The sequence below is a fragment of the Equus quagga genome, chromosome 1 (genome assembly GCF_021613505.1).
Source record: "Equus quagga isolate Etosha38 chromosome 1, UCLA_HA_Equagga_1.0, whole genome shotgun sequence".
NCBI lineage: Eukaryota > Metazoa > Chordata > Mammalia > Perissodactyla > Equidae > Equus > Equus quagga.
The window spans coordinates 56,708,639-56,723,664 of record NC_060267.1 but is presented as its reverse complement, the minus strand read 5'-3'; the positions used below and the strand labels follow the sequence as shown (position 1 = coordinate 56,723,664).

The 15,026-nt window shown below is 55.1% G+C and overlaps 2 protein-coding genes across 2 annotated transcripts in view; one reads left to right on the top strand and one right to left on the bottom strand.

Moving 5' to 3' along the window:
* CACNA2D4 (calcium voltage-gated channel auxiliary subunit alpha2delta 4) overlaps positions 1 to 14,743 on the top strand; it is a 105,239-nt gene extending 90,496 nt beyond the window's left edge. Inside the window, exons 28-38 of the mRNA XM_046642079.1 lie at positions 377 to 421; positions 652 to 714; positions 8,269 to 8,339; positions 8,712 to 8,787; positions 9,359 to 9,411; positions 9,762 to 9,817; positions 10,142 to 10,162; positions 11,037 to 11,154; positions 13,100 to 13,212; positions 13,510 to 13,592; positions 14,345 to 14,743. Of these exons, the coding sequence (XP_046498035.1) occupies positions 377 to 421; positions 652 to 714; positions 8,269 to 8,339; positions 8,712 to 8,787; positions 9,359 to 9,411; positions 9,762 to 9,817; positions 10,142 to 10,162; positions 11,037 to 11,154; positions 13,100 to 13,212; positions 13,510 to 13,592; positions 14,345 to 14,449 (804 nt within the window). The 3' untranslated portion in view covers positions 14,450 to 14,743. The remainder of the gene's footprint in view (positions 1 to 376; positions 422 to 651; positions 715 to 8,268; positions 8,340 to 8,711; positions 8,788 to 9,358; positions 9,412 to 9,761; positions 9,818 to 10,141; positions 10,163 to 11,036; positions 11,155 to 13,099; positions 13,213 to 13,509; positions 13,593 to 14,344) is intronic.
* Positions 1 to 15,026, bottom strand: part of LRTM2 (leucine rich repeats and transmembrane domains 2) — a 41,716-nt gene that overhangs the window by 24,061 nt on the left and 2,629 nt on the right. Inside the window, exons 2-3 of the mRNA XM_046642090.1 lie at positions 3,333 to 3,650; positions 1,641 to 1,713 (exon numbers count right to left, since the gene is read on the bottom strand). The gene's annotated coding sequence lies outside the window, so the exon portion shown is untranslated. The remainder of the gene's footprint in view (positions 1 to 1,640; positions 1,714 to 3,332; positions 3,651 to 15,026) is intronic.

Below are 15,026 nucleotides of genomic sequence, written 5' to 3'. Positions count from 1 at the left end.
CTGATCCTGTGTGCTTGGGCTGCTGCCAGCCAGCAAGGGTCCTGCTTCTCAGTGACCTGACCCCACTGACACACACCCCACATACATACAATACATGCACCCATACACACATCACGCACCACACAAATACCTACACATACAACACAGGCATACCACACACACGCCACATATGCCATACTCAGACACACATCAAACATATATACACTGCACACACGTGCACACACAAGTATACCATAAACACACATCCACCATTCCCTACACAGAAATACACAATGCAGATGTACCACACACTCAACACTCAGACACGCTGACAACCACATATCTCCCACACATTCACACAGGCTACACAATTCACAGTTTCTCCTCTTCCTTCCAGTGTAGCCCTGTGGATGGGCCTTGCCCAAAGAGCTGCCAGGACAATGTAAGTTCCTCCGCGTGTGAAGAGCGTGGAAGCGGGAACCGTGGGCCCTTCGACCCATGTGCTCTCGATGGGCCAGCTCCCCTCCTCCCCTGCAGTGCTGGGCTCCACAGAGGGTACCTTTCCACTGGACATCGAGACCTGCCTTCCCAAACCATCAGGACAGGCAGGAGACCCAGGGGTCAGTGGTCGGGCCTGGCCATGACCTCCCTCCTTTCTGGGTTTCTTCCCAGGACCTGGACTGCTTTGTCATCGACAACAATGGGTTCATTCTGATCTCAGAGATGTCCCAGGAGGTAAGGTCTTGGGGAAATGGAATTAGGGAGGAGTCTAGTCACCCAACAGCCATGTCAGTCAAAGAAAGGGCTGACGGCCCCAGGAAGCAATCCTGGGTTAGAGCCAATCGGAGTAAAAGGCCTGAAGAAAATGGAGTTTCTCCTTGAAACCAGAGTCATCCTAGCAAGGTTACAAAATTCAGACACATTTCAACTCAGATGAGCAGAGACAATGTTACTTCCTTATTTGTTGGTAACTAACTGGTCTTCTCCTGTGGTTGGTGGGGAAATTGTCCACACGATGAGGAGAGGCTGGGCAGAGCTGCATCTCAGGGACCCATGTTTTCGGTGCTGTGCTGTGCTGCCCTCTGGCCTGGCCTTTGGGGGGCCTCCCAGAGTCCTAAGCACCCTCCCACTGTTCATCGTCTCACTCCCTTCTGTTGCCTTCACCCGCCCTCGCTTGGGCCACTCAGGCTGCTATAAGAAAATACCACAGACGGGGCAGCTTCTAAACAACGGGAATTTATTCCTTGTGGGCTGGAGGCCAGGTGTCTGAGATCAGGGTGGCATCATGCTCGGGTGAGGGCCCTCTTCCAGGTCACAGACTTCTCCTTGTGTCCTCACGTGGTGGAGGGGACCAGGGAGCTCTCTGGAGTCTCTTTTATAAGGACACAAATCCCGTTCCTGAGGGCTTTGCTTGCATGGCCTGATCACCCCCCTTACGGTCGCCATGTGGGTGAGGTGTCAACATGTGAATTCGGGTGAGGCACTCAGACCAGAGCACCGTCCCCTCCCACCTTCGTGGGGCCCAGAAGGGCCAGGCCTTCCTCACTGTGTGTCCTCTTCCTGTCTGGACATGCCTTGTGGAAAACTCTACTCTAACCCACCAAGCTTGGCCCTCCCTTTGCTAGAGGGGAAATAAAAGAATGGAGGCACTCCTTTCTCACCTCATAGCTGACGGCACACCTAACTCTCCCTCAGGCTCATGGATGCCCCCGGCCTCTGCATGTGCTCAGAAAGCTATTAGAGAAAGAACAATCATAATTTTGTATTTGCTGAGCCCCAAACTACAAGGCAAGCTCAGAAACTTGGGTTATTTTCTTTCCCATGTTAACCTTGTGGGTACGAGGCAGAGTGTCACCCTAATCCAGGGAAATTTTAACTCCTTCATTCTCAGTTTCAAAATTTCAATTTCATATAATTTTCATGAGTCATGAAATAGTATTAATCTTTTGATTTTTTCCCAACCATTTCAAAGTAGAAAAGCACTCTTAGCTCAGGGGCTGACATCAGTCCCTGGTGAGCCAGATTTGGCCCCAGGGCCCTTGTTGGCTGACTCCTGCTCAAGGCAGCTGGGCCAGCCTTGCAGGGAGTGGGCCCAGGAGGGAAACCAACCGGCTCGGGGCCACTTCAGGAGAGGCAGTCCCCCAAGGGGCCCTGTGCATAACCCATTAGGGCCACTCTGGTCCTCTTCCACCCAGACCACATTTGCTCACGTGTCTTCACAGCCGTGATGTCACTTGGTACAAATATGGATAATATATGGTAACAAACAGTTACTCAGAGACATATTTTATAAATATGGTTTTTAAAAACTTAGCTTATTTACCCTTATTTTCTCAACTATTATATTATCTTTTTGCATGGTGTGTAGTTTTAAAAGCCATCCCTCATCTTATGTAAAGGAAATAAAATTTAATCTTCATAATAGGGTCAGGGCCTCCCAGGGACTCCTGCAGAGCCTGAAGTTCCCCTGGCCCCCAACACACCCCTGCGCCCCGCCCTCACACCGCAAGGCGCCCAGGGAGGCGGGCCTTCCCTCATCATCCCTGCTGATGCTCTTAGTCTCATTTTTATGCCAGGGAACAAACTGAGACTCTGCAAGTTTAGGTTATTAACCCCAAAACTCACAGCTACAGAAAAGCCAGACTTCGAACCTAGAAATATAGGTGGAGAGCAGCAATAGCGAGCGAGGGATATCCAGGAAAGACTCGTGCTGAGGGAAACCAAGCTGGGAGAGCACTGGTTTTGCTGGGACTCCAGAATGCGTGGGGCAGGGCTGGTGGCCCCAGGGAGACTGGCCTTCTCTGGAGGGCGTGGAGGCTGCAAGTCCTGGCTCCTGGACAGCCATTCTCCCACCGAGCCCCTACTGCGGACCAGGGAAGAGTTCATTCACTTTGCTACACTTGGTCCATCTTTCAGAATCAGGACCTAGGCCTCCAGGAGCTGAGCTGCAAGGCTGGGGCCGAGGCTCAGCTCTCCTCCTCACTCTGACCTCTGACCCCACGACCTGAGCTGCGTCAGGTTATGAGAGGCACACAGGGAATGACAGCCAGACCAGAGACACCAGCGGTATAAGCAGCCCCCACACGGTGCCTGATCCTCAGGAGACACTAATAACTGTGGGGAATTGAACCAGCCTGAAAGCAAGGCCTGGAAGCAGCGGGCACTGGCATGGAAGGTGGGTGGAAGGCTGGGTGGTAGGAAGCCTGGTGCTAATGCTGCTATTTCAGCTGTCCGTCCATCCATTTTGGCTTTATTTTTTTTTTAACTCATTCATTCAACAACTCTGTAGTAGGTATCCATTGCTGCGTAACAAATTACCCCAAAAAGTGGTGGCTTAAAACCACAAGACTTACCATCTCACAGCTTCTGTGGGTGAGGAATCTGTGTGTGGCCTCGCTGGGTGATTCTGGGTCTCTCACTTAAGGTATCAGCCAGGGCTGCAGTCACTTCGTGGCTGACTAGAGAGAGGTCAGTGTCCAAGCTCACTCCCATGGGTGCTGGCAGGACTCAGGTGCCACATGGGCCTCTCCACAGGACAGCTCCCTCCAGGGCTGCTCGCTTCATCCAAGTGAGCAAGCCAGGAAGGCCCAGCGAGAGCGTGAGAGCAAGACGGGAGGCACAGTCTTGAGAATCTGATCTCAGGAGAGACTTCCCATCACTCTGACCACATTCTGTTCACGAGAAGCAAGTTACCAGGCTCAGTCCATGCTCAAGGGGCAGGGCTTCTGGAAGGGCACGACTATAAAGAGGCTGGGGCCCGTGTGAACTCCTTCAGAGTCATCCCACCACAAACTCCTACCCACCTACCCAAACCTGCCCCCTCCCCCAGCACACCCAAGTGCTATCAAGGGCAACGTGACCTGGCCACTCCCCCAACCCCTTCATTCCTCCCCCCCCCCCCCCCCCTTTTATCCCTAGGCCTCAGAGCGTGGTGGGGGAGCCAGTAGCAGCAACAGCAGCATCTGGGAGCTTGATAGAAATGCAAGTTGTCAGGCCCCACACCAGACCTAGGGAATCAGAAACTCTGGGGGTGGGGCCCCCCATCTGTGCTGTAAGAAGCCCTCCTGTGAGTCTGATGTGTGAGGAACTCTGAGGACCACTGCCTGGGCCTTAGTGTCAGTGGCTATTAGTCTGGATGCGCTTGCTCCACTGGGCTAATGTGTCAGAAGGTCCAGGCTACTTGTCCCTGCCGAGGTCCATCCAGGGTCCTGGGGAGGGAAACCTGTCACAGATCCAGATCCAAAGATTCTTCCCAAAGTCCTTCCCAGCCCTTCCTCAGCAAGGCCCCTGCTCAGCCAACTGTCCAGTGCAGGAGCCCCAGGGCCCCGTCTGCAGCCTGCCCGAGGAAGGGGCTTGGCTCTCTCCTGATCCTGGTGGGTGTTCCAGGCCTGCTTGTCAGGCGTTTGGCCCCACTGGGCCTCTCTTCCAGCCTGGGCCTCATTCTTAGAATAAAGAACTACAAACGACAGGATTACAGCCTTCTATCTGGGGCCTAGAAAGAGAGCAGATGGCTGGGGCCAGAATAGTGACAACAGCTCCCTGGGTCTTTGTAACGTTTACAGTGGCTCCCTCACCCTGGATCCGGGGACTCTAGGTCCCGTCATTTGCCTGTGGGTAGCTCCCACACATGGGAGCTTCAAAACGGACCTCAAAGAGGGAGTGGAGCCCAGAAAATCAGACTCCCCACCCAGGCAACTTTCCCTGAGGGACTTGGATCTCTCAGAGGGCACAGCACCCGCCCTAGCTCCCCGCTCCCCGCCCAGCCTGCAGAGCCAGGGCTGGCAAGGCCCTCAGATGAGGGCAACGCTTTCTGCCCTCACAGGTCCTCTGGTCTGCGCTCGAGCCTCAGCTACTGTCTCCTTCCGCCCTCCTTCACCTCCCTGCCTCCTTGTACCCCTGCCCAAGCCTTTGTCTCCTCTCCCACTCAGCACGGCGGCCTCCCCTCGTTGCTCCCCGTGCTGTGTGGGGGGTGCAGGAGAAACCTCCGTGCGCCCTGCTGCACGGGCTCCTGACCTGGCTCCTCCAGCCCCCAGTCCTCCCAGCCTGCCTCAGCATGTCCCTGCCCCCTGGGCTCTGGCAGCAGCCCTCCGCTGCCTTCACCGGACCCGGTGCCTCTCCCCAGAGCACCGTGCGCGTGCCCACTCCCCCACGCTCTTGCTGACCCCCCGTGGGGCCAAAGGCTCTTGTCAATACACTGGGCAGTTCAGAGCAGTCAAGTGATGCTGCACACTAGGAAGGAATGGAAGGCAACAGGTCCCCCTAGGAGCCACCCACAGTGAGTTTACTCAGGTACCTCATTTAATCCTCACACCCCTCAAGAAGATGCGTTACCCCATTTTTAGAGAAGAAACTGAGGCTGTCCCTAGGTAAGGAGGCCGTGTGATATTTGCTCCATTCCGTCACCAGAGTCAGGAGCGCCCCCACCCACCCTCTGGTCCCCCTCCTCTCTGGGGACAGCAGCCTCAACCAGGCATGCAAATTAGCCATGCCCAGGGGCTGCCGCCTGGCCAGCAGGATGCTCATCAATTCTGCTTTCTTCACTGCTCCTGCCCAGCTGCTTCCTGCTCCTGACTCCTCGGCGGGACCCCACCTCACTCCCGCCTCATCACAGGCTGGAAACTCAGGGAGCTCAGGCCCCTTTCATCCAGCCCCAGAGCTCAGGCAGCCCAGTGGACCATTGCTTGTTTGTGGGTCACCCACAGCGAAGGCAGAGCCCTGCCCTGGCGACAGCAAGCTGGATGGCAGGTAGAGCTGCAGCCCCTGGTGGTGCCGTGGCTGCCTGCAGGCTCCAGTGCCCGTGCTGGGCTGGGCTTTGGGTGCCACCTCGCGTTCCATCTGGGGGTCCTGAACTGACAGGGTACCCGAGGTTGAGTGTTTGGACCTTGGCTCTGCAGGGTCAAGAACTGATCAATTTACCTATTTGAGGCACTGATTCACTCTGATAAAGTTCCAGTGAAACTATCAGCTAGCAACTGTGTTCTACTGTCAGGACTGAAGTCCCCACTGAAGTGTCCTAAACAAATTAAAGGTTTAATCTCTCACATAAAAGAATGGATGAAGCCAGTCCAGGCCTGGTTGGTATGACGGTCACCAGATGTCCCCATCCTCAGGACCACAACATGGCTATAGGAACTCCTGCCTCCTTGTCCACTTTCCAGACAAGAAGAAAGGGGAGGGCAACAGCTATGAATGAGGTCCCCCTCCTGCAGTCATCTCCCTTTAAAAAGAGTCCCGGAAGTCCCACCCAGTGACTTTTCTCACATTTCATTGGCTGGCCCCAGCTGCTGGGGAGTCTAGGAAATGTAGTCTTGTAGCTGAGCACACTGCTACTATAGTGAAAGTCAGAGTTGCCTCACTGAAGAAGTGGGGATGGGGCGTCTCTGCCAAAGTGACACATCCTAGAAAATCAAGCCGTGCATGCACAGCGAAGCATACATTTTTTCCAGTGTCCGGGAGTTTGTCTTCCTGTCAGGGACCTCCCTTCTCAGAATCAAGTGTCTGAACAACAGCGTTGTTGGTGAATAAGCCTAGAATAGGAAAGAGAAGGGGACAGCCTCGTGGCAATCCGGGCCAGCCGCATCAGGAGCTTCAGTTCCCCCCTGCACTTTTCCCAGGGAGCAGAGTACTCGGAGCGTTCGTTCATTCCCTCGTGCGCTGCTCACATGTGCCTTCAGCAAATATGCACGGAATCGCAACCATGGGCTGGACCCGTGTGGTCTCTGGGGAGCAGCGGGGGGGATTTCTGCCCGCCAGGATCTCGCTGTCTGGGAATGCAGGAACGCACACACGCATAACTGGAATGGCAAAAAGCCGGCCCCAGCTGAGAGGGATGGCTGGAGCTGACGGACTTCAGGGGGCTTCAGGGCTGCACCGTGGACAACAGGCAGGATGGATGCCTCTCCCCTTCCCGCTTGCCCGTCTGTCCCTGGAATGCCCTCAGCTCCTCCCTGCTGCCCCCTGTGCTGTCCACTGCCCTCTTCAGGCCTCCCAGTCAGGACAGATGGCCTTCCGGGCAGAGAGCAGAGCTCAGGCAATATCTCATGATGAATATCTCGTGGCTCCAACTCTCGATTCTCTGCTGTGTGCTTTTGTCATTGGCCTGTCAGTTTCAGAGGCAGAGGAAGGAGGCATTAATTCTGACTGGAAAGGTGAGAAAAGAAAGACTTCTCGGAGGATGGTGAGCAGGAAAGCTCCTTGGAGTGAGGACTGAGGAAGGGTAATCTAGGTGGGGAGAGCCAAGGCCGAGAGCGGCTCCTTGTCTTCCTGGCCTCCACTGACCAAATACCTACTGTGTGGCAAGCATCTGGCATGTGCTATCCCTAATCATTCTAACAACCGGCCCTCGGCCACACAGCAGGCAGTGGCGGAGCCAGGATTTGAATCAAAATCCAACACCTAAATTGAAGCTCTTTCTGCTCTGCTATGGAGAAAGCGCAGAAGAAGAGGCCAGGGCAAGCAGGGAGGACAGCGTGGGAGTGAGGCTGAGGCTGGCGCGGGCCTGAGGCTGAGAAGCGGAGGGACTCGGAGGAGACTGCCCGGCTCGTGGCCCTAGGGGTCATGTTTTGTTCTTTAGGGAACAAAGAAGAGAGTGACTGGATCCCAGCTGTGTTTGAGGAAGACTATTCTGGCAGCAGTGCATGCGGACTGGGAGAGCCCTCAGGAGGGTGGAGTGGGCAGCTGAGGGGACGAGGGCTCGGGTTAAGTCACTGTCATGGAGTGGGAATGGTGCATGGCAAACCCACAGGGCACACTGATACTTGGATATAGTGGGTGGGGGGAATCAAAGGCGGCTCCGGGGCCCCAGCCTCCCCGGCGGAGCGATGAGGATCTGCAGGAGACGGAGCGCTGCTTCTGAACCTTCGACCACAACCCACAGAAAGAAATGCAGTTTAGATCGGATCCAGCGCTCGCCCACACACACTCCCGAACACACGACACATACAACAAATCAAGTTTCAGAAAACCCTGTTTAACCTTACTGCACGGTTCTCACTGAATTGTTCAAAGGAATTCTGGACCCTTAAAAAAATCTGATTGCCACCCCTTGACTGATTTCATAGCCAACTAATGGATTATAACAGTTTAAAAAGCTCTGAGAGAGAGTGTGGCAGGGAGCAGGTTAAAGGAGGGATGGTGGAATGGGTTCAGCTTGATTATGTTGAAGGGCTTCTGCTGGGAAAACCCAATTGGCAGCTGAAGTCTGGAGCTCAGAAATGAGCCCTGGGCTGAGGCGGGAAGTGTGCAAGTCCTCGCTCCACTGCTCTCTCTCCCTCCCTCTCGCCCTCACAGGTGGGAAGATTTCTGGGGGAGGTGGATGGTGCCCTTATGACCCAGCTGCTCAGCATGGGGGTGTTCAGCCAGTAAGTGGGACACGCTTCTCCCCTGTCTGAATACACACAGAAAAGGCAGGATCTGATGCTAAATGGTCCGGACAGATCTCGGAATCCTGACCTCAAAAACCCCCAGCGAAAGCCCCAAAGAGCTCCAAAAGCAACCTTTCTGAAGCCAGGGACTTGACGTGAGGTGGAGAGGGGCCTCAGTCGTGTGGGCCCCTGGAGCAAAGTGCAGAAATGTAGTTCTCAGCACCTGCCGTCTGCTGACCTGCCCGTCCTAACTCACGCCCCCGCGAGTCCCCGTGAATGAGACCCTGCTGCACACTTCCCCTGGGGCAGGGGCAGGGGCAGGGCACAGGGGATAGTCTGGACTCGCTGTTTCCTGTTTCTGATTTTCAGAGTGACCATGTATGACTACCAGGCCATGTGCAAGCTCCAGAATCACCATCCCAGCACTGCCCGGCCCCTGGTCAGTGTGAGTGTCACCCCAGACCTTTCTTCCACCAGACGGCAAGCCCCCTGCTGTCCTAAAATGAGGTCACTTGGTCCCTGTTCTCACCCAGCCTCTGGCCATCTGGCCCTCTCTGACTTCTTCCTGCCTCCCTGCTCTCTGCACTTGGCCTTCTCCCACCCTAGGTCCAGAGGTGTTATCTTTAGGGCTTCAGGGGAATTGTTCTGGCAGCTCATGAAATAACAGGGCCTCTGGTAGAGAAAGTAGACTGTAGCCCCTCTCTTGCTTTGTTCCTAACCTCACCTCTTGGTGCTGTCACACAAGTCATCAGGGATCCTAGAAATGTCGCGGAGTGCCTCATGCACATGAGGGCTTGACCGGCCTTCTCGATGGGTATTGTCCAACCCCCAGGCGTTTGCCCTGCAGTAGGAATTTCCCAGATAACTCAGCTTTCCAACCCTCCCCTGCTGGGAAGGGGTGGGAGGTAGTGGCAGCAGGAGCAGGGAGCCGTGGGGGTTGTAGTATGTAATGTTGATGCCAAGGGGAGCACTGTCACCCAGGCCTTGGGATTAATGGTGTGTCCTTTCCTTGCCAGCCCGTCTCCGCCCTCCTGACTGCTACCAGGTGGCTGGTGAATGAGCTCCTGCTGTGAGTGAGGGGCTGAAGCTGGGGGCTGGGGCAGAGCTGGGGAGGGGCTCACACAGGTGTGGCTTATGAGGGAGCCCTTTGAGCACGAGCTGCCTGAGGTCCCCACAACCCAGGAGGAGGCAGGCAAGATCCCCGAGTGGAACTGGCCATGCACAGATGGCACCTCCTCCCTACACCCTGCTGCCAGGGAGCCCTCTCTGCTCATCCAGGAGCCTCCAGCAGGGCAGAGGGTATCCTGGATGAGAGGGGCTGGAGCGGGCACCATCTGGGGGCTCTGGCACTCCAGCCCGCTCAGGGACCTGGGTGGGGAGGGCAAGCAGGACTCCGAGATTCAGTTCTGTGTCTGACAGGTTCCTGCTGGAGTGGAGCGCCTGGGGTTCCTGGCATGTGGACAGGGGTGCTGAGGGTGAGTAGACGCGACTGCATAACTGAGGGTTTACTATCAATGCCATTTCAGTCAGCTAATTGGACACCTGTCACCTCTGGGTGGATGACAGAGGGGATGGGGGACTCTGGAGAGTTCATTGCTCATATCTCACCCTGCTTGGCCTTCTCTCATCACCTTCCCTTTACTCCTGGCTCCCTGCATCTGTGTGTGTGACATCATACCATCTCGGGATACCACTGCTCCATGTGACATCATTCATTCCATGTGACATCAACACCCTGTGACATCATGACCTCATGTGACATCATGCCCACCCTCTGCTGGGCCTCATGTCCTGGACAGCCAAAGCTGTCTTCCATCACTGTAAGTAGCATCCACTGAGGAGCCCCCAGTGGGTTGGTGGGAGCCACAGAGCTGCAAAGGGCCTGTCCTCAGCTCTCCATCCCAGGATGCATCCAAGAAGGGCTGCGCTCTCTTCATCCTGGGACACCCCTGACCCAGAGGCCCTCTCCCAATTTAAAGCCCCATTCTTAGTGGGTAGCCCAGATCTCATCTCACACAAGTATAGTTATACCCCAGGGAAAATAAAACAGGCCAGCTGTCTCCTCGGGTGAGAATGTTTACGATTCCAAGAGGAAAATGGTGATGTGGTCCAGGGGTTGGGACACGTGAGATGAGCTGCCCCCAGGTCTCCTCACAGAGGAGGAAACAGCAGCGCCTCCAGCTCAGGCACCCTCACTCGACTTGAGAAACGTCACCTGTCCACAGTGAAGGGGAGGGCGAGAGGATTAAGGGGCTGATGTCTCCCCCAAGCCAGCCCTTGGCATTCCCACTGCCTCTGCTCTCCTCTCAGACCCTGCATATCGGTGCTGACACCTGCCCCTCCCCAGCTTGCAGAGGGTGGAAGGAAGTGGCTTTCCCAAGGTCACTGGGTGACAGTGTCCATCACACACCACTGATACCCAAGGCCTCTGAAGCCCAAGCTGCTGCCCCTTCCACTGTGGTGCACTCTGCTCCTTTCCCTTCCCTGTCCTTCTCTCACCCCACCCCTCCTTTACAAGTCCTGAAAACTTTCTGACAAAGGAGCCATCTGCAAAAGACTAGAAGGTGCTTCACTGGTAGTGCCCACACCCACCCCGGAAGTGTTGAAGCTGAGATCCTCACGGGCACGGACTTCTAAGGCCCTTCCAATTCCCGTGATGCTCTTTCTCCCATCTGTGCCTCTGTCTCCCCATAGCCCACAAGCACAAGAAACAGGACACGCTGCAGCCCTGTGACACGGAGTACCCCGTGTTTGTGCACCAGATGGCCATCCGGGAGACCAACGGGGTCATCGAGTGTGGGGCCTGCCAGAAGTAAGACCCGAGGCAGCTCTGCCTGTCCTCAGCCTTGGGGTGGGGCTTTGTCACTGACAGGGAGCCGTGTTTAAAGTGGGGAGAAAGGGGGGGCTCTCAGTGAAAGGGCTTTGTTTCAGACTTTCCTCAGTGGAGGAAACACAGGCTGAGGCAGAGGGTATGAAGTGAGCTGGCCAGCTGGGGACAGTGGATGGCGGGTGTGCTGGGCAGGGAACTAGGGAGAGGTGGTCCTGAGGCCAGATCCTGTGTCAGCAGATCCACCCCCACCTCAGGCCCCAAAGCCACCCCAGACAGAAAAAATGATCCCACAGTTCGGTGTCTGTCTCACACCCGCTTAGGCAGAGGCCAGCCCTCAGCAGCTCCATTCCATCAGGCAAGCCCTCGGAAGGCAACGGTAGATTTAAGAAAGAAACAAGTCAGCTCTCCCTTAGAAACCTGTCCACGCAGAGAAGCAGGAGAGCTCGAGCATGGCCTCAGCAGTGGGTGGGGTGGAGGAGGGTTCCTAGCATTGTCAGACCACCCCTGGCATCTCTACTCCTAGGCCTGGAGCCTGTGTGGGGTCCCAGCTCAGACTCAGGCCTTCTCCCGCTAGATCCGGCCAGCTCTGCCAAGCCCTGGGACAGGGAGCCAGGGAGGCCAGACTAAAAGTCCTCTCCTGCTGACTCCCACCCCCAACTCGGGGACCTCCCCACCGGGAGTTCTGTCCTGGGCCGGGAGGCAGTGGCCTCCTCTGGGGTGTCCCCTGGCCAGCCCTGCCATTCACCAGGGCCTTCCCAGGATGGCCCTGAGCTCCTGAGGCCTCTGCCCTTGCCATCAGACAGAGCCAGCTTTCCACCTCTTACACTAGTGTGCGGTGTTGGGAGGACACTAACCTCACAACAGTGGTTTTCTTGGGGCTATTGTTATTTGCACACTTACCTTAAATCCTTCTTGTGAGGGTAAACTAAATGGTGTGTTGTAAAGCAAAGACTTTAGAATAGACTGATCTGAGTTAAAAACAGGCTCTGCTGCTTCCTAGCTGTGTAACCTTGGGGAAGTTATTTAACCCCTTCTAGCCTGTTTTCTCATCTACAAGAAGGGAATAATACCAACTTCATATGGTGTGGGGAAGGTTAAACATACACCTGTGCTTGTGTACATGTGTGTATGTGTGTGTGTGTAAAATCATGCCTCCTGGAGGAGATGCTCAGTGGGCGGCAGCTGCTGTTATGTAATGCACCGGGCCTTGTGCCTGACAGGCTTCCCATGCTAACCCCTTACTGCCTGGCTCTTCCACAGGACTCCTGGGCAGTGCGCAGGGGCACTGTGCCACCTTGTGGCCAAGCCTGAGCATTGCATGTTCCCCACGTGGCCTGCCCCCACTGCCCCCACGGCAGTTGCCCAAAGCAGGGATAACCACACCTCCCTATTTGCTTGAGACAGTCTTGATTTATGCCAGTTGTCCCTGCATATATTAATAACAACTCCTTTCACTCTTAAAAATGTCCTGGTTTGGGGGCCGGCCTGGTGGCATAGCGGTTAAGTTTGCACACTCCACTTTGGCGGCCTGGGGTTCGCAGGTCCGGATCCCAGGTGCGGACCTAGCACCGCTCATCAAGCCATGCTGTGGCAACATCCCACATAAAATAGAGGAAGACTGCCATAGATGTTAGCTCAGGGCCAATCTTCCTCACCAAAAAAAAGTCCTGGTTTGGTCTTCCTTGCCTTCTCCATTCTGCTAGGAAAGGAGCAGTGCAACTGCAAAGGCTTGTGGGTAAAATAAGCCAATAGGATGAGTCAGTTGCCCAGGATTGTTCCTCTACTTGCCCCTAATCTGACCAGCCTCATTCCTTCCCCTGCCACCCCAACTCCACACTAGTAAGTGTCCAGAAGTTCTTTCCCTAGAAGCCCAGTGTCAAGCCCGCCATGGAGAAGTTCCACGAACCCACCTCTCTCTTTACTGCAGGATCTTTGTGATGCAACAGATTCCCAATAGCAACCTTCTCCTCCTGGTGACAGACACCACCTGTGACTGTAGCATCTTCCCGCTCATCCTGCAGGAGGCTACCGAAGTCAAATATATCCTTCCAGTCCTCCAGAGGACGGGGGGAGGGCTGGGTGGACATGGAGGGGATGTCATTGAGGGGCTCAGATTTTGAGACAGAGGCCTGCCTTCCTCACCCCCACCAGCCCACCCTCCCCCACATCATTATTTGTTCTCCAATCCTTCTCCCAGGCCCCTTGGTGCTGCCTCCTGACCCCAGAAGCCACTTGCAAGGCAGCAGGTCCCACCAGGGTAGGTTCTTCCAGAACTTAAGTCTCCAGAATCACTTCCTGTTGTGAGGTATTCATTCGCCTTAACAGTGAATTCTGCACATAACGCCTCTGTCAAGTGTGACAGGATGCGTTCCCAGAAGCTCCGCCGGCGACCAGGTTCCTGCCACGCCTTCCATCCAGAGGTAGGGACTCGGCGGGGTGAGGAGTGGGCCTTGGCCTTCATCCTGGGTCCTCAGCTCTGTGACTGTCTGTGCACTGGCAGATATGATGCGTCTGGACACTTATGAAGGCAGCAGTACTTGTGCACCTCCTTGGAACATATCCAAACACACGCATTCACGTTTAGGCCCCCGTGTCATTCAAGTACCAAGGCAACCCGGATCCCAGGGTGCCTCTATAAAGAGGTCCACGTTTCCCAGGGTTTGGGCCCTCAGTGAATTAAAACACAGCTTCCTCCTATTGTCCTCATTGCAGCTGCGCTTCACTTTGAATGATCTGAGCAAATAGGAGGAAACCTTATGTGCATATTACTAATGGTGAGCCCCCACCACGCGGCAGGCCCTGAACTGGGCGCTTTATACCCAGTATCATTGTTGCTGGATATGGCTGCCACAAGTAACTCACATCAAAGTGCTCCCAGAGTCAATGGCTTTCCTGAAGTCATTTTAAGAGGATGACCTCACACGCACTCCAAGATGGAGGGCAAGCAGAGGCTTGAGCCCGGCTCTTGAGCTGAGTGTACAGCCTCTACTTTCCCCTAAAAGGTGAGGGTAGAGGAAAGGTGGCAGAGCTTCACTTTCTGGGACTTACCCATTTCCCCAGAGTTTGGGCCCTTATTGGTCCCAGAGACCTTCCTCCCTACTCCTTACCTCCTCTGGCTGGGATGGTTACCTTATCTTGAATGCTGCCCCTCATCTCTGCTCTGGGTTCGCAGGAGAATGCCCAGGACTGTGGCGGCACTTCAGACACCTCAGCTTCATTCACCCTGCTCCTGCTGCCTCTGTGTGCCTGGGTGCTACCACCCCAGCTGCTGTGGTGACACCCACCCAGTCTGACTCCTGTTTTGACAAGGTGATCCATCCAGAGACATTCTAAAGAGTCAGCAACTGATGTGGGATTCAGCTCACTACAGTTGGGTTACATGTGGGTCAATGCTCATCTCTTTCTTGGGCTAATGGTCACTGCCTCCTGAGATTGCTGGATGAAACCAGAAACCACTTCCCCAAGACCTTCCAGGGTTCCTGGTACCATCCACCCCAAGTATCAATGGGCATCCTCCCATCCTTCCTACCTCCTCTTCGGGAGTCCAGCATGAGCTCAACTTGGACCAAGACAAAAGAATTTAGTTGCATCTATTCTCCAGAAGTCCAGACCCAGCCAAAGAAAGGGTCAGCTGTTTCTAAGGAACCTGTTCATTCAGTTGAATCCGAGGACTTAAAGGTACTAAGAGGGAGCAGTAGAATGAGGCCAAGGGCAGAAGTGAGGTGAAGGCAAGAACATGTGCCCCCCTGAAACAGAGCTTCCTCAAAGTGAGATGCATGGTGGAGGCAGCTCAGTTTCCTAGCTGCTGCTCAGAGATCTAACTGTGTGTGTGTGAGAGAGAGTGAGGAGAAAAA